Below are 17,523 nucleotides of genomic sequence, written 5' to 3'. Positions count from 1 at the left end.
CAATGAGGCGACGTCTGAGCAGATTCTGATGAATTCTGATGGAATCTGCTCAGAGGGCTGGACACCCCGCTGTGTGAGGAAGGCCTCTGGACACGTCTTGGGCCCTGTCTGACTTCTGGTCCCGTGGATGAGGGTGACAGTGAGGGCAAAGCCTGGTGATGGATGCTTGGTTACTCACAGGCCAGGTCCACTCTGGGCCAGAGGTCACTCAGTGTGGGGGCAGAGGTTCCCAAACTTGGTTGATCATCAGAATCACCGGGAAGCTTCCCAGTTTTAATAACCAGCTTGGCGGCCTGCACTCCAGACCCACCACACTGGAACGTCCTTGTGGACTGATGATGTGTCCGCTCTGCTGTCACCCCTGGGTCCGCACGATGGCTCCAGACGGCCCTGATCTGTGTGTGCACGGAGGACACCCCCGCCCACCCAGGCTGCTTGTGAAAATGGCACATCCGCAGCAGCCATCTGGTTACAATGATGATTCGTGAACACCAGCAATGGCCTCTAACGTCTCTGAAATGCCTTTTCTAGAAGGGGGAGGACACGGGGATTTGTTCTATTTAAAAAACAAAACGGAATCCAGGGGAATCCAGGCTAATGGGAGTATAACTGCCATGACATTTTCCAACTTAAGAAGCACAGAGTTGAGATAATCGCAGGCATACAAGGACTGATACGTCCTGTGCTGGCATCTGGCTACCAGGTTCCACTTGGCTGAGAAAGGCTGGTCTTCGTCTTTGCAAAGGTGAGTCTTGTGTCAACTCGTTACAAAGCCACGTTTTACCTGGAGACCAGTCTCCAGGTCTCTGGAGACTCCAGGGAGCCGTGACAGCGCTAGCAGGACTGTGGCTTTTGGACTTGTGTGTGGGAGGGCTGCCACTCCACTTCCCTTCAGGCGGGCCTCTCCTAGTCCTGGCCTCGCCCAGGTTCAACGAAGTAATCTACACAGAGTACCTGGCCCAGCGCCTGGCACCGCTGGGCACCTCAGACAGCGCCCGCTGTTGCCCACCCGCTTACCCTGTGGACTCACCAGCCCTGGGACCTGATTCCCAAGCTCTGAGTCTGGGAGCGGAGAGGCTGTGCCTCCCCCAGGCCCTTTGGGATGTTTGGGAGGGCCTACGGGTGAACCATGCTAAGGGCAAGGTGGAACCAGCCCCTGCGTTGGCGGGTTTCCCAAGCCAACTTTTCTTTTTATCTGAAGGGAAGGGCTGAGTTAAGGGGCCGCAGCAGGGGGACAGCACAAATAAATACAGAGAGGCCTCTCCAGGGGCTGCTATTGTGCTGGGTACAATGGCAGGCCCCGGAGAGCACTTTCATCCAGCTGAGACTGGAAAGTAAAATAAATGTGCTCATATTACTGCCTCCGCCAGAGCCCTGGCCTGCTTCGGCCCTCTCTGGAGCAGAGCTCCGGGCACCGTGGGAGTGAATGGGGAACTTTGTATCCAAGTTCTGGCTCAGTATGGGGGAGAAGGGAATTTAGGGTATGGATACAGGTCCTCAAGGTGAGGGTTGGGATTCCCAGAAGTTGTGGGCGCTGACCTTCATCACCCTGGGCTTTCTCAAAGGCTGCAAGTCTAGAGTCCGCACCCTTCCCAGGGCTTTCCGGCCAACAATGGGCTCAGTCCAGCAGAGCCAGGCGGTGACACGCCCTGGCCAGGCTGCTTGGCTCTGCGGGGAGGAGGAGCCCCTCCCAGCCATGGGCAGGAGGGGCTGAGTGGGACTGGCGGCCTTCTAGAGCCTAGGAAATGTCCCCAAATACTACAAGGACTGGCAGCTCAACCTCTGTTGCCTTTGATGGCTTTGAAAGGAGTCAATTTTAAAGCCCTTTCTGGAGGCAATGCCATCTTTCATGGGGATGCCTCTCGGCTCCTTGGCAGCTGGTGGCCCTAAATGCCCCTTGCATAGGCCAGGGGGGTCCTTACCACCCAGGACACACCAGTCGCCTGCTCGAAAACCCCCTGAGAAGAGCTGAGCCCCACGCTGGCTCCTCAGGCTGTTTCCGGGTCCAACAGCCTGCCCCGCTGGCTCACCACAGTGCCTGCATGACATTTGCCCAACATGCTGAGCTTGGAACTGGGAGATGCAGGTGCAGGGAGGGGTGGTGTAAGGAGCTGTGTGAAATCAACCATGTCACCTACCGAGAGCACAGGACTCGGCAGAGAGTGAGTCCTTATTACACGACAGCAACGTTATTCATAAAAGCTAACGTTTGAGGGCTTTATTTTATATCATGCTGGGTCCTGTTTTGCATGACCCTCACAATGACCCTTGAGGTAGGTATTATTATTATTAACCTTATTTTACAGAAGTGGAATTTGAGCCTTAGAGAAGTTCAACTGTCACTGCTCACATAGCTAATTGTTGGTGGGGCCGGACTCAAGCCCCGGGCAGATTGATGCCGTACCCTGCACCCCACAGCCACGTGGTCTTTTGCTGTTATTACTGCTCAGTGGCGTACCTTCAGGGAACCTCAATCTCAAACTGTCCCGGACAAGGAGAGGGGGATTCCTGAAGCATATGAAAGAAGTGAGCTGGTTTCGCACTGGACGATTCGTATGAAGACTAGAGGGGATAAAAAGCCCAGAACAGAAATTAAAGTTATCGATGATTAAACTACTTAAAATAATACCAAGCAGTCTTCCTGCCCCAACACCTTCTGTTACTGGAACACCTCCCTGTGTCTGAGCAGCCTACCTGCCTTCATTTGGCCTCACTACTCAATCAGATGGCCGGTGTCCTCTCCAAAAGGACCGATGAGGAAACTGAGGCTCAGAGAGTTTAGGGGGCTCTTCAAGTCCATGTGGCTAATTACTCTTACTAAAAATCCCTAAAGTGTCTGGAGCAATGACTTCATGCAGGGTCTTGCACTGTGCTCAACAACATGCTGTAATAATTAAGCAATGATGTTCTGATGGATACTACTATTTTGTCCATTTTGCAGTTGAACAAACTGAGGCATTGAGAGGGTCAACAATTGGCCTTAAGACACACAGCTCGTGAACACCCCTGCCCTGGGGGTCTTGATGGGGTGCACAGACTGAAAGGAACTGGCCAGTCGCCCCCAGAGAACCCCTTCGTGCAGTGCCCCTAGAATGGGGGCATTTAGAATGTGGGAGACATAGTCCTCGCCTTTGGAAGGTCTAGGGCTGTGGGATGCAGGGGGAAACAGTATAGGATTAGAAGAAGGACCGGTCTGGGCAATCCCAACTCTGGGCCATCCCAGCTACAGGCAGGTGTGTTTACTCAGCCTCTGAGCTTTGGTTTCCTCACCTGCACCCTCGGGCAGTGCTCTGAGGACCTGTGTTGCAGGGGGTGCTGTTAGCACAGAGCTGAGTGCTGAACAGCGAGGCCTCACCACTAGAGATCTCAAGTGAGGAGCAGAAACACAGGTAAAGCTAGCAGTACTCTGCAGCGCTGGTTAGTGTCAAATGTGATGTTCAACTCCAGGCACGCAAAGAATCTACCCGGCAGGTTGGGTTGGGCCCATCATAGAGAGGGTGTGAACTTGGGCTTGTCTTTGGTTTAGGCAATGGAGCCCATGGGAAATTCACATGGCAACTTCAAGGAGCTCCAGGCAACTGATTTCAAGCACTGAGGTTCCATCACCTCCTTCCCCTGGGACGGCATGCTCTCTGCCCTCCACCTCCTCGAGGAGGAGGACACTGTAGAGAAGAAAGGCCAGGGGCAAAGCTGCGGAGGTGGTAAGGCCACGGTGTGGTTTGGAAGAACTGAGAGCAAAATTCGAAGGTGGGGCATTTTGGGAGGGGACGCTGAGCAGTGGGCGAGGCGAAGGTCAGTGGAGAAGGGCCTTGGATCCCCAGCCTGGTCTGCTGAGTTTGCCGTGTGTGTGTGAGGGCCAACCACTGGAGTGAGGCAGGGAGTGGACAGCCAGCAGCATGGCGGAGCAACAGGGGCGAACGCCACAGGCAGCATAAGAGAAGGACTGAAGGAGACACCGGCATGGTCATTAGGGACTGAACTGGTGACACTGGTATGGGGAGAGGCAGACGCTGACAGTACACTGACCCCCCGGTTGGGGCTTCCTGTCCTGCTTTTTGCAGCAGTGACCTAAACATGCCAACTCTCTGTTTGCGTGTCCCCCAAATTCATGTTCAACCCTCCCCCTCAATAGGAAGGCAATGAGATTACGAGGAATAGAGCCCTTACGAGGGGGCAGGCCCTTGTAAGAGGCGGCAGAGTGCTTGCTTCCTCTTGTTGCTGTCCACCCTGGGAGGACATGACGGTGTCTACAAACCCAGCAGGCTCTTGCCAGCACCTGACCGGCCTGCGCCTTGACTATGGACTTCCCGGCCTCCAGAATGGTAAGGAATACGTGTTCGCTGTTCAACGCCCCCGCCCCGCCGTTGGTGGCGTTCTGCTACAGCAGCCCCCATGGATGAAGAAACCCACAGCGGAACAGCGTGAGCAGAGCCCACCTAGGGGACAAAGAGGTCCTGGCAGTGAAGAGCAAAGGAATCAGAATGCAGGTTTCCTTCACTTTAAATTTGGTGCTGCAGGGGAGGGGGGCAAAGATTTGAAAGGTGTTTTCCTCCCGTTGTAACTGAGCTTCTTAACCAAGTGGCCCTTATGCAGGACAGTTCAGAAGCTTTCCCCCTGTAACCTCCCCAAATCGTCAGCCTTGTCTAAAAGATGAGATTGTGTTGCAAACAAAATCAAACAGCAGCCAGTGCAACGGCTCAATTAAAAATGGTTCTTCTCCAGTCGACCTCGTCGCTATGGTCTAAACAACTACCGGACAGTCCTGGCATACCCTATTTGGCTGTGTTTCCCTTGACGGCCCGCCTTCCTATGTGATGAAAATGTATTCCTAGAGCCTTGGTTCGATTCTGGTTTCGTTTTGGTTATTGGAGGTTAGGCTGGAGCTTTTACAAAGGGGACCGCTCTGTAGAGGGCGCAGGGAAGTGAGAAAGCAAACACGACCCGGAGGCCTCTACGAATGAAGCACGCACTTTATTCACTGAGTTGTGAGTACAACGGGGACCCAGGGTGCAGCGCAGAGGGGCGAGTGCCGTGGCAGCAGGGGCGTGGAGGAGGGCGGAATCGTAAGCACAGCGACGCGGGCCACTGGCCACCTCTGCAGACCAGCACGCGGTACTGGGGTGCAGACAGACACCCACTCACTTTCACGGGGGACACGACACATCTTTGACACAGCCATTCTTCCACATATTTGCTTTCATAGTTCTGAAAAGGGAAAGGAGGGCAGGAAGACAGTGGAACTTCTAACACTTGAAAAAAAAATTCCACAAACCCGATGGAAATGGAAAGAATCGGGAGAGCAGGGTTGCCGGCAACTCACAGAAACTGCACGCGTTCGTTACCGGGTGGGTCCGTACATAGAACATCAATGTTGAGGACATCCCTTTCCTCCCTGCAAGGTGAAGCGACATAGGCATACACAACACTAAGCGGCTCACCGCCTTTTTGAATGTTGGTGTGCACGGTTTGGTCTCCTTCTACCTTTGGTGAATGGGCTCACAACGTGACTTGGGACCTTCACTCTCAGGAGAGACGCATTGGGGGTGAATTTTATTTCATGATAACAATTGCCACTCAATTATGTCAAGTGTCAGAATAGGCTGGGTTTCTTTAATTTTGCTGTGTATGCAGAAATTGTTTAGGAAGTTTCTTTCAGCTTCAACTGTCCACCTCCCCCTTTCCTTTCGAGCTTGCAGTGAATTCAGCTGCCCAAACAAAACCACAAAAATCCATATGCAAAGCATATCACTCAGCAGCTCCCTAGTTTCCTGGGCAGCAACTGGAAAGACAGTTTTTGTTTTTTTGTTTTTTTGAAACGCCAAAGTAGAAGTTCCTCATTCTTTTCATTATAACACAGGTGGGTGCTTCCCCCGACGTCCATCATCACTGTGCTGTGGTGTCGTCGCAAATCTCAAGTCCAAAAGAACTTTTTTCTGGATAGAATGTTCTTCAAAACAGAGGACTGATGAGTGAGCTTTAGGGCACACTGACAAACACTTGGTGTGTCAAAGAAAAAGAATTTTTAAAAAATCAGATATAATCAAGGCCAGCTTAGGAAGTACTGATTAAACAGTGACCGGAAACACAGAAGAGTGATTTGTGAAAACTGAGGCTGCCTCAGAGGACGCAGAAGGGCAGGGGACGCAGAGGCCAATTTCCTCCTGTCGTCACTCATGACAGGCGCAGAGAAAGCCCCCGGGGGCCGGGGGCCTGGAGGAGCCCCCTGCGCCTTCCGCACGCAGGGGGTTGTGGCCGCCGAGTTGGCTTAGGAGAGTTTTTAGAAAAACCTACTTAGTCCAAATGGCTTGAGTTTTTTAAACTAGCAAAAGCATATACATAGTTTATGTAATCATCTGAGAAGCAATTCTTTAGAAAAAGGTGTTCGCTTCCAAGTGTAAAGAAATCAGGTGAAAGTGTTATCAACACTTCCAGCGAAGCCGACTGACACGGCCAGATCGAGGCGGGAGGACAGGCTGCCCTAGTCCCACCTCAGGAGGAGACTCGGCTTGGGAACCGCGGCGCTGGGAGAAGGGGGAGAGGCTAGAGGACGGGGGGGACAAAAACAGCTTCGTTTTTGCACCGTATTACCCATTACCTCTAGCTTCCCCGTTCAAGGTTGCAGAGAACAGGCAGTTGGTTTCGAGTTCTTGAAGAAGTCACCCGATGGACATTCCCTAATGAACCCAAAGCACAACGTGGACGCGTGGCTGGCGGGACAAGTCTCCAAACGCCCTTTGTGTCCCATCACAAATCATGCGGGAAGACGAGATGGTACCTGGCTCTTCTGGAAGAAGCCCGAAAGGAAGCAGTGGGCTGCCATAGTGCGCCGCAAGGGCCTCTTGTACTCCACACGAGCAGTGTGCTGGAAGGATGGCAAGGGAGCCCAGTGCTTATACACGCAGCCCTTGTGTCCGCACAAGGAAGCCTGCCAGGTGTATAATTGCATCCCTACAGTGAACAACCCCCGTGCATCTGACTGTGTTCACACCTGGAATTTTTACGTGCCGTGCAGGGCGGGGTTCAAGCACAAAATACGGATCCCTGGTGCAGCGGCCTGGATGTTTTGAGAACAAGCTTGCTGAGCCCCGTTTAACAAAGCGGGTAGTGCGTTGTGGCCCAGGTACTGGATCTGGCAGTTAGGAGAAGCAGGTTGCCTCTGCAGCCATCCCTCCAGCCGGAGCCTTTTGCTGGGGAGTCGGGTTGGGGAGCCCACTCTGTTTTGGGACTCACTGCCCCCACTGCGGAGCACAGCACCGCTCTGCTTGCAAACAGGAGGCTACTGGCATTTTGGGCCAAGGCATATTTGCACGGCGTAGTTTAAATTTCCCAATACACTTGACATGGCAAGAAGCTCTTCTCCCTTCTAAGATGGCTGCAGAACCAAATTCAAATGATCCAAGGAAAGCAAAGTTTCATTAGTGGGAACAGGTTTGGGGCTCAGTTTTTCCATCCCTGCAGTTTTTCTGACATGGGTATTCAATCTGCGTGTCCATGGGGTATAACCATCAACCAGTGAAAACATCGGGGCCTTTTGACCCCACAATGGTAAAAAGTCTCCCCGCCAGCCTAGCGCTGGGACCCCTGTGGCTGATGGTGGCAGGGAAGCACGGGGAACACACTGTGGTCCCCACCCCTGACACTCTGCCAGAGCAAAGCAGGGACGAGGACACACAGGCTGCCAATGGGGTGAGGTCAGCGAGAAGACGGGGCAGCGGAAATATCGAGCGAAGCAAGAGGCAACCGATAGATACGAAGGAACGAAACTGCACTCTAGTCTGGCTCCATTCGGACCACGGAACAGCTGGTCTGCTGGCTCCACTGGGTCAGAACCACTTGCAGACTAAGTTACTAGGTTGGATGCACGTGCCCGCGCACACACACACCGCAGAGCCAGCCAAGCTCGGCAAGGAGAGAAGCAGAAAAGGCCAAATTAAAACACCATCAGGCTGTCTACCCTGGAGTTGCAGAGTTTTAAAACAAAGCCATGTCTTTCCTCAGCCAACTACTGAAAATGTCTTAAAAAAAGAACCTGAAACCAGCATGGGCGTGATTCAGTGCAGAGGGGGCCAGATGCAGAGCAGAGCATGGGAACTTGCATTGGTGGGACTCAGCGCTACTTTTTGCCAAGAGTGCCGCGGCCCCTGGGCAAAAATGACCTAACAGCACGCCGTGCCCATCGGGAGCCCATCGTTCCCCTTTCCTTTCTGTGTAAAGCGGGGACGTGAGGCAGCTCCGGTCCCGGGGGTGGGGGAGGGAAAGTGAATCGCATTATCTGAGGCAGAAAAGAGTGAAGGCAGCTTTTCCTTTCTTTCCTTTTCCTTCTTTTTCTCTTGAAAACCCTTTTGAAAGAACAATAGCTAAGTGACTTGTGAACCAGGTCCTGGCTAACAGCAGAGAACAAGCAGATTGTTAAAAATAACTCCAGCTGCTACCCGGCCCCCTCAAGCAGAGCCGCGGAGTTCCCAGGCTGGGATTCCCACCCTGTGGGAGCACAGAGCGACGTGAGGCTGGCGAGCAAAGGCGTGTGCAAAAGGCTGCTACCACATGGACGTGTCCCTCGGGCTCTTCCTTCTTAGCCAGTCTGCTACATAATAAATATATTCATACTTTGGAGTGACGGCAGCTGAGTTTCCCACGCGGCATCCTAAGGGCACTTGCTGGCTCTGGTCCATACAGTCGGCACTATCGTTGGACAACAGTTAAAGGGAAGCAAAAGGAGGAGTTCTTGTTGTGGGCATCAAGTGACGTGTCAGGGTCACCTGCGAACACTGCTGTCATGTGTGGGAACACAGAAATTTCTACTTGCCCCTTGGCAAGCGTCGCCACTGGTCGGCCCAGTGTTCGGCTCAGGGGTGTTTTACTCAGAATTCTCCCTTTTTGTTGTCACCGAGGGAACAGTAGTTTGCAAATTCTCCAATCAGGTGTGGGCCTCAATACAACATCCTGTGTGTCACTGCCATTGTTAGTCCTTTTTTCCGATTGCTGTTTACGTGTGGGACTTAGAAGAGTTTTGCTTTTTTCTTCATTTCGTTGCGTCTCCAAAGAGGTAACTTGTCAAACTCCTGGATGGACATTCCAAAGATCTCCCAGAACACTTCTGGGGCTAGGTGGCGCTGTGGAGGGACAAAAGAACTGCGGTCAGTCCTGCTGTCTGCGCCCGTGGCCTTGAGGGTTGCTCTCCCATTTAGGAGTAATCATTTCGAAGAGCAAGGCAGGATGGTGGGAAGGAGTTTACCTCCGAGGCTTGTTAGCAGGCACTGCACCTCATTATTCCTCACCTGCCTGGGCCAGGTGAACGCCCTCCCCACCAAACCAAGAGCTGGTGGAGTACTACCAATGATTAGAATAGCACGGAATGGTGGTGAGACGTAGGTAGGTGATTTATCATGCTGAGGGTGAACCTGCTTCAGGTCCTTGGGATGTTCAGAAACATGCAGACAAAATGGACCATGGCAATAAGAAAGCCAGAGAGAGAGACTTCCAAAGCGGTCCTTGGGGAGCCCCAGGCTTCCTGCTGGCTCCGCCACGGGAGTCGAGGCGGATGCTGGGTCTACTGAAGGGCATTCCACCTGTTGTCCCTCCTAGAAAAGTTCCCTCAAAATACTGGAGACTTGATTCTTTGTGCTAGGCTGACCTTGCCTACAGAGGTGCTGCTGCCTTTCATCAGGGAAAAAGAATGATTCTTTCTGAGGCTGGCCGCCAGGGCTTTTCTTAATTAAAATCATTCAGATGGAAAAATACAAAGATCAGTCTTCCGGGTCTAAGGAGGTCTTGGGTATGTGTACCCAGATAACCTTACAACAAGGAACATGGAAGCAGCCAAGAGAGAAACCTGCTCTGTCCAAACCCCTTTACTGGGCATTCCCTCCCCTCTCTCAGCAGACTCAGCCGAGGCTCCAGGGAAGACAGGGGCCTGGGGATATCTGAAGAGGGATGGAGGGTCCCTTCTACGCCACCAGCTGGACCCACAGCAACACCGAGTTGCCCCCCCCCCAAAAAATGACTAAAGTCACACCAGGTCTACTGGTGGTTCTTCTGGATTTTACTTAATGCTGATCTTTTAAGTGTAAATACAGGTTTTTCTCCAAAGTTATCACTAAGTTCTATCTACGATACGAGGGTGATCCTTTTCATTTTTCTGCCTGCATGAAAACATTTCTTAGAGGAAAGTTGGAGAAAATACACTGAGCTAGATTTTTATTTATTTATCTATTTACCTCCAGCCTCGTTCTGTCCACATCTCTCAGGATTTTGTTGCGCCCTCTGTTGGTCACCTTGAGCATCTCATATGGAAATATCTGAGAAGGAAAGAAAAACACCTCTTCAGGAATACTGCCGTCCATTTCATTAACACGCACCATCTACCTGAAACCTAGTGCCCCCAAGCTGGAGCTCCTAAGATTATAATGGAAGCATCTGAGGCCCCAGTGTGTGGGGACAAGTTCTGACACATTCCTGCGGCCCACCAGGGCCTCACTTAGCACTGTGCCTTCGGAGGGTTCTGCTGTGGGAAAGAATACAAGTTTTCCATGTCTTGGGGATGGAAGTCAAAACTAGAAGGGAACTGAAATTACAGGCCCATGTTTGACACAGTAAGAGACCTTTACATGTGCTTCAACAACCTTGTTCCATGGCTGGCTCACAGATCCACGGGCCCAGGCAGGCCCAGAAGCAGTGTTTCTGGTGGAGGACATGCTGAAATAAGTCCCAGTTAGGGTCACCAGGGAGCATGGCCCTTAGACACCTCTGGAGGTACAGGATGGTCCAGAGCTGGGGCAACCAACCATCCCGGTTTGCCCGAGGAAGGGGAGGGTCCTGGGATGCCAGACTTCCAGTGCTACAACTTGGGAAGGCCTGGGCAAACTGGGACATACCGGTCACCCTCTCTGGAGCAATCTGCAGTGGCCCCCCTCTGCACTGGGCATGCCTTGCAGAGCTCGGGGCAGGGGCCTAGTGAATATTGAGGTGCCAGGAGATGTGCTGGTCCTTCCTGTGAGCACACGGCATCACACTCGCAGGAAGTGAGGGCTCACTCCTGTGACTCGGGGTAACAAAAACAGCCAGGTGGCAAGATGGCTTGCCAAAGGTGCCAGCCTAGAGCCAAGGGATCCTCAACACTAAGGCTGGTGAAAAGACAGAAAACCAAATCTCTTTCGGGGTTATATCCTATCTTGTCATCCTCATACAAGAGGAGAGAGGGCAGCTGTACTTGCCTTTGGTTCCAACATGTTGGGCATAGACACTCCTCGGTCCATTCTCATGCCAGGCATATGGCCATCCGGGAGGGTCTGCAACAGAAACACTGGCTCAGGGAGGAGCGCAGGGCAGCGTGGGAGCTGAAGGGAGAGGCTGTGGGCTCCCGAGTCTTCCTGTTGGGATCTCAGATCCTTCCCACCACTTTATAGGTGTGCACCTTGATTACTGTGGCTTTTTCGGAAGGAGATCCTTGCTGAGTCAGAACAGGAATACTGGGGGAAATAGTCTGGCTTAACTGTATTGACTAATCCCTGAATTTGGGCTCCGACTATGAAAGTATGTGGTACATTAAAAAAAAAAAGGTCAAATGTATAATTGTCAATTTCTTATTTTTGTCTGTTTCTTTGCACAGTTTCCCTTTTCTCATTCTCCCATCATAATTTTACAAGGTTTAGGTTATAGGAAAGGAGCAGTACCTACACATCTCTTTCTTTTTGGCCGAGATAGTAGTTTGTTTTCATATGGGATCAGGCAAAGGAGGGGGACTTCACACAGAGTCATTATCATTAAAAGAAAGTAAACTGTACATGGCGGTGCCCTTGGTGCTGGACTACAGCCCCGCAGAGGGCACTGTTCACGGCCAGAGCAAGAGTGCTCAGACACCTGGCCTGGTTTGTGCCACGTCCCCATGGCCTGCAGGGACAGCTCGACCTGTGCACGGGCACACCCGCTCCCATGGCTCCTCACAGCTATGGACTAATGACCACGTGGGTCAACCCATGTCGGCATCATGCCAACTGAAACCCTTCCCTGGGGCAGCAGCACACATCTGGGCTGGAAAACGCCTGTTCCGCTGACGTGGCCAGCTCCAGGAAGACAGGGTCCCATACCTGGTAGTCTGCAAAGAGAAAGAAAACATCAGAAGAGAAAGACCACTGAGAATCACAGACACGTGAATGGAAAGCCTGTGTCCTTCCGCACCGGCCCAGACACTGCCCAGCGATCCAGTTCTCCCCCTGCTCGGGTGTCAGTTATCAGTTAGAAAACGCCTTTCTCTTGTGGAAGTTTCCCTGCCACCTGGAAGGCGCTTCTGTCTTCTCTCGGCATCTCCAACCGTCACGTTTACCCCACGGTGCCCCTCCCTCCCTCTCCCTCAGCTGTGCACATTCTAAAGACAGGGCCCAACCCTCACTGCATCTGCAGGCATCTAATGGCGTGCTCAGCCCAGAGTAGGGGCAATGCATTCATTCTTACAAACTCCCTTCTCATGGTCTCATTTCATTAGAGATCTCTTGAGATTTGAACAGATGCCCCGTTAGCAAGCAGAGGGTGGGTGTGGCCCCACTCCAGAGTGTAATGAGCCCACCCGATGCCCTTGGCATCACACAGCCTCTGCCCAGCCAGCCAACAGTGCGCCCGGGGGACCTCACCTCGCATGCCCCCGCTGACGTCCCCATAGCTGTTGTACTGAGCGAAGTCTGTAGAAACAGGCTGAAAGGAGAAAACCATGGCATCAGAAAAGCTACTCCCCGCTGTCTGTTGCGGAGACAGGTGACAAGGCTGAAAGAATTTACAAAACCTAAGAATTCTTCCCAAGTTGAAGTCCTGGGCCGTCACTCTTTTTCTTCCCTCCTTCTACTTCTGCAAAATCTGTTTGTCTGAGGTAGTACATTCGATGCCACTGCGTGGCAGGTCTTGAGCAAGCAAGTGCCTCTTGCTGATAAATAATAAGATAGCTCTCCACGTGGTTAAACATCTCTCCATAGTTTAAACGTGGAATAAACATTTACTCCATATTTTGTGGGGAGGCAAGTGCCAGAAACTTTCCTATATATATTTTTACAACAAAGATAAAGGCTCAACTAGTTACTTTCTGCTTGATCGTAGAAATACCTGCCACTCTACGACTTCATCTAGTCTTCCCATAAGCTTACACAGGCTATTCTTTTATCCAAAGTCAATTCCTCTTTCTTTCAGTAGAAATGCCCCTTTTGCCTGTAACTCAGAGGGGTTTACCAGGAGACTGGGGAGATTACAACTGTCATTTGTACACTAACTCGAAGAGCAGTGCGCCCAGTACATCCGGAGCCGCACGTCAGCCCTTCCCCCGGGACTGAAGTAGGAATCAACTCAGAAACAACGGATTGCCAGATCTTACCCGGTGAAGCCCGTTTTTTCCATAGCCTGGGAGAGACGAGGTTTTAGATGATAGCACATGTGACGCTAGATGAGAAAAAGGTAGAAAAGCAATGGTGAGAAAAGAGGAAGTCCCACTGTTGAATGAAATTGGAAGTGTATCCACTTTCTTGCAGAATACAAGATTTAGAAAGAAACATTAATCCAAATAATACTGGGCTCAAATGTTCACAAAAGGCCACCACAGTGGGCGATGCAGGGAATGAACGGGCGGTGATATCACCAGGGAGGGGAGGGCAAGGTGTATCTGAACCCTCGATCCAAACCCTCTGAACCCTGATGCTGCTGTTATTATTTCCTTTTTTCAGGGGAAGAAACAGGAGCTGACAGAAGTCAAGGAGCTTGCCCCTGGTCGCGAAGCCTGTAAAGAGCTGAGCACTGATTTGAGCCCAGGGCTACTTGGATGAATAAGCCTGTGCCTCAGTCGATAGGGCAGCAACCACGGACCCAAAAGTCAACCATGAACGTTATCGAGATCTACTGGCTTGCCGCCGATGGACTCCTGGGAGGCCTGGGATAGGGTGTCCCACCAACAGCGTGGATGCCTCATAATGTGCTGGGCTCTGGGGCAAGCAGACCTGGCCGTGAATTCTGGCTCTGACTTAACCCTTCTGCATCTCAGGGCATGGCATTTCATCATGTTAAGTCTCCACTTCTTGACCCATGTAGGTGCAGTGCTACATATTCTTATAGAACATAATCATGGAGTCTGATGGAACTCCAAAGAGTAGTAAACCACCTAATCCAAGGTCAATGCCAGGGAGGCATCTAGGAGAGGTAGCAAGGCAGCCAGTTAAGACTGGGCTCTGGGGTTATGACACTTGGATTCCCAAATGTGCGTTTTGCTAGTTATTGGTGATGTGACCCTGTGTAAGTTACTTAAACTTCCTGTGCCTGAGCTGCAAAATGAGGGTAATAATATCACCTATGTCCTTGGCATGTTGTGAAGAATAAGTGAGACAATAGTTAGCAAAAATGCCTACATACAGTAAACACTAAACATAGTTTTAAAGAACCCTCAGGAGAGAAAATTAGGTGCTAGCTCAGGACATGGAAGAAGCCTTGTGGGTTAAGAGAAGTAGCTTTCGACAAATATAAGCAGGAGAAAACATCCTAATAAACCATTTTAGCCCAGTTATCTCCTTCAACAGTGTCAAAAACGGCCCCGTTAGTCTTCAGCGTGTGTACTGAATACATTAAGTAAAATTAGAATGCTTACAAAATGTTGTCTGTGCTCTTGATGGTCCACAAGCATCCTGTTCTCTCTATGGATTTCCTCCGTGCTTCTCCCTCTGAGATGACTATTCTAACCTGACCCCTGTGTCCTCGGGGTCCTCTAAGGGCCCCCCCATTTGCAGCAGGAAGAAAGCACACATTTAGGGAAGAATCGTGACACCCTTATGCGCTGCGATGACGTGAAGCGGGTTTCCCAACTTCCTTCCCTGTAGAACACTCGGGGGTCCCACTGGAAAGTTCTCTTCCTCTCCTGAAACAGTCAAAGCTAGCCCCTTGCAGGCAGGTGGCTGGTCTCGGCTCAGGGAAGGTGGTGGGTTTACGGCTCACCTGAGTTGATGGGAGAATCATAGCGACTGGCTGACAGGGATGACCTCTCCCGGCTCTCTCTCTCCTTCTCCCTCTCCATCTCTTCTTTCAGTATCAGCTGCCCCAGGCCTGAGTTGAGCTATTCACAGAGAAAAGATAAATGGAAGGGAAGCCGGCAATTACTTTCATGAAAAATAGAATTTCTTTTTGGAGGGTCCAGCAAGGGCTCTGGTGAAGCCTGGATGTACGTAGTCCTGGAGCCTGTGGTTCCTCATGAGCTAGGCCAGGTTTTGGACCTTGAATCCCACAGCCCTTTCAGTGTCGAGGCTGCATTGCCCTGAGCCGGGCTCCACGCCAGAAGAACGTTCTCCCTCCCTTCCCTCCCCCAAAGTGTCAGCAGGTGAACTCCGGGGGCACGTGTGAGTGGGTGTGGATTTTTGATGTAGAAAGGGGGAACTGGGGATAGTAGACTTTAAAAAGAAATCACATTGATTTGTTTAACAACAATGCAAATTTCAGTAAACTCAGAAGATTAGTAAGCCATAATCCCCCACTCAGAGATATCCATTTACACTCTGTTTTATATCCATCCAGTACTTCTTATGCATATATTATAAAAAATTGGGATCATACTAGAAGTGCAACTTGGTATCCTATGACGTCGTATAACTAACATCATGTGTGTTTCCAATATGATGAAGCGTCTTTGGAAAATGTCATTTGAAAGGGTGCATCAACTCCTTACTGGTGGGAGAGTTTATAATTCCTTAGTGTGTGTATTACTTACTGATGGGAAAATCATAACGACTACACACACAAAGTCCTACGAGTCCTGAGAAAAGACTAGGATAAGGGCTCAGTTCCACAGGGGTTCCTTCAGGGGAGCCTGCCCGAGGGAAGGAAGGTGCCGAACTTTCGGGATGTGCATCTTGGTTCTACCAGCTCTTCGGCATCCTTTTGACACATGCACCACGCATGCCCCACACAGGGTCCAACAGCTCACGTCTCTCTGACTTCCAGCCTCCGGGTCACCTCTTCCAGAACCCACTGAGTACTCCGTCATATTACGATCTCCAGAAGCAAGCCCTAGAGCCCTGGGACCACTTCTTGCTCGTCTTGGTGGCTCACCCGTAGTAATCATTCCCGAAATATGGACCGAAGAGAACAGAACTGCAGACCACAGTGAAGCAGTCTAGGGACAAACCTTCATCAACTGCTCTTCCTGAAGCTGCCGGCGTCTCAGAAGTTCCTCGTCGTCTTCCTCTCTGCCGCTAGATCGGCGCCTCGTGTCGGCTCCTAATTCCACATCAAAGACAACTTTTCACGTTAGCCGCATAGCAAGGGGACCACGTGGGACCAGGCCACCTGTGCTCAACTGCCAGGCTGTCAAGGTCAGTGGCGTCTTGACTATCAACAAACAGCACAAGGGAAAAGGAGCCTACTGCTAATTCAGCACCCCGGCTGGTTGCTTGAGACAGCGGTCTGTGTGACAAGCCAGCTGAATGGGCGACACAGTGAGGCATGGATTTGGGTCTCCCAATACTTGGTCTGCTCGGTTAACTGAGCAGGTCAGACTCGGGTTTGCCTTGTGCCTGGGGCTAAGGCATCCTGCTGAACACTGGCCAGGGCTCTGTAGTCCGTGGCCGGGGCTTCTACACTTACTATTATTTGCCTGTCCCTGAGGCCAGTTTTCAAGTGGAGAGAAATCCAAATGCATCCACATACCTTTAAATAGTCACTTTGTAATGACAAGTTGTAAAATCTTACAGTTTTCTCTTCTGCTGAAGAATATATAGGCTTTCCATAAAAATATTACCCTTTCTTTTACCCTTAATAAACTCATGAACAAGGATATTTTTTCTTTTTCTCTGAAGGGATGGGTCTCTAATGCTTCCTTTCTCTCAAGCCTCTAAAAAATGATCACAAAAAAGTGTTCTACTAATAAAAACTCTCAATATAGCAATATAGCTAAAACGGAACTGTAGCGAGTCACGTACAATTTGTAAGCTTCCTGACACAGGGGAGGTGGGGGTGGAAAGGAAGAATCTGTCTCAATGGTTGGAAAATTAAGATAATTACGGTTTCCCCTAAATTGCTTGAATTAAGCTGGCCGTGGGAGGAAAACGGGAAAGCTTGCTAATCTAATCAAAATAAACTTTCATAGTCTCAGTTTCTCTTATTTTGATTAATGGATCCGAAATGGTCTTCATTTTGGAACCCATGAGTTTCCACAACAAAATGTTAATTCTCTTACCCTCTTTGAGCCTGGCTACTGTGGTGCCCCGCTAAGCAATGTGACTGACGTGGGGCCCCAGAGGCCCCACGAACTGCCTGGCAGAGAAAAGCTGATGATCAATGCTTAGTTCCTAAAATTCTAAATGCCCAGGTGAACGGTCTCTCATTATATTAACAAAAATTAATAAACAGAAGTTTGCAAGAGTTAGCTATATCTCAAGGTAACATCGCATGTAGAATACTTGTGGGTAATGGACCCGAGAGAGATTTTTCCTTCAACTATTTATATACATATATAAATTGCTTTAAAATTGACTTATACTGCTTATAAAAGTTATTCCAAAAATAAATGGA

The 17,523-nt window shown here is 50.7% G+C and overlaps 1 protein-coding gene across 26 annotated transcripts in view; it reads right to left on the bottom strand.

The window, feature by feature from the left end:
* Positions 1-4,952: 4,952 nt before the first annotated feature.
* Positions 4,953-17,523, bottom strand: part of ABLIM1 (actin binding LIM protein 1) — a 265,125-nt gene continuing 252,554 nt past the window's right edge. For 15 of the 26 annotated variants that reach the window (XM_037063839.1, XM_037063840.1, XM_037063853.1 and 12 more), the window contains 8 exons: positions 16,139-16,230; positions 14,956-15,073; positions 13,355-13,419; positions 12,627-12,687; positions 12,087-12,094; positions 11,214-11,288; positions 10,218-10,298; positions 4,953-9,113 (listed from right to left, as the gene is read on the bottom strand). In XM_037063839.1, coding sequence (XP_036919734.1) covers positions 9,000-9,113; positions 10,218-10,298; positions 11,214-11,288; positions 12,087-12,094; positions 12,627-12,687; positions 13,355-13,419; positions 14,956-15,073; positions 16,139-16,230 — 614 coding nt within the window. In that variant the 3' untranslated portion in view covers positions 4,953-8,999. Of the gene's footprint in view, positions 9,114-10,217; positions 10,299-11,213; positions 11,289-12,023; positions 12,095-12,626; positions 12,688-13,354; positions 13,420-14,955; positions 15,074-16,138; positions 16,231-17,523 lie in introns of all 26 variants that reach the window. The other 11 variants (XM_037063857.1, XM_037063852.1, XM_037063836.1 and 8 more) reach the window with 1 other exon arrangement.

This window comes from Sturnira hondurensis, unplaced genomic scaffold (genome assembly GCF_014824575.4).
Source record: "Sturnira hondurensis isolate 20B ecotype Veracruz unplaced genomic scaffold, ASM1482457v3 Scaffold0014854, whole genome shotgun sequence".
NCBI lineage: Eukaryota > Metazoa > Chordata > Mammalia > Chiroptera > Phyllostomidae > Sturnira > Sturnira hondurensis.
This window is presented reverse-complemented; position numbering and strand designations above follow the sequence as displayed.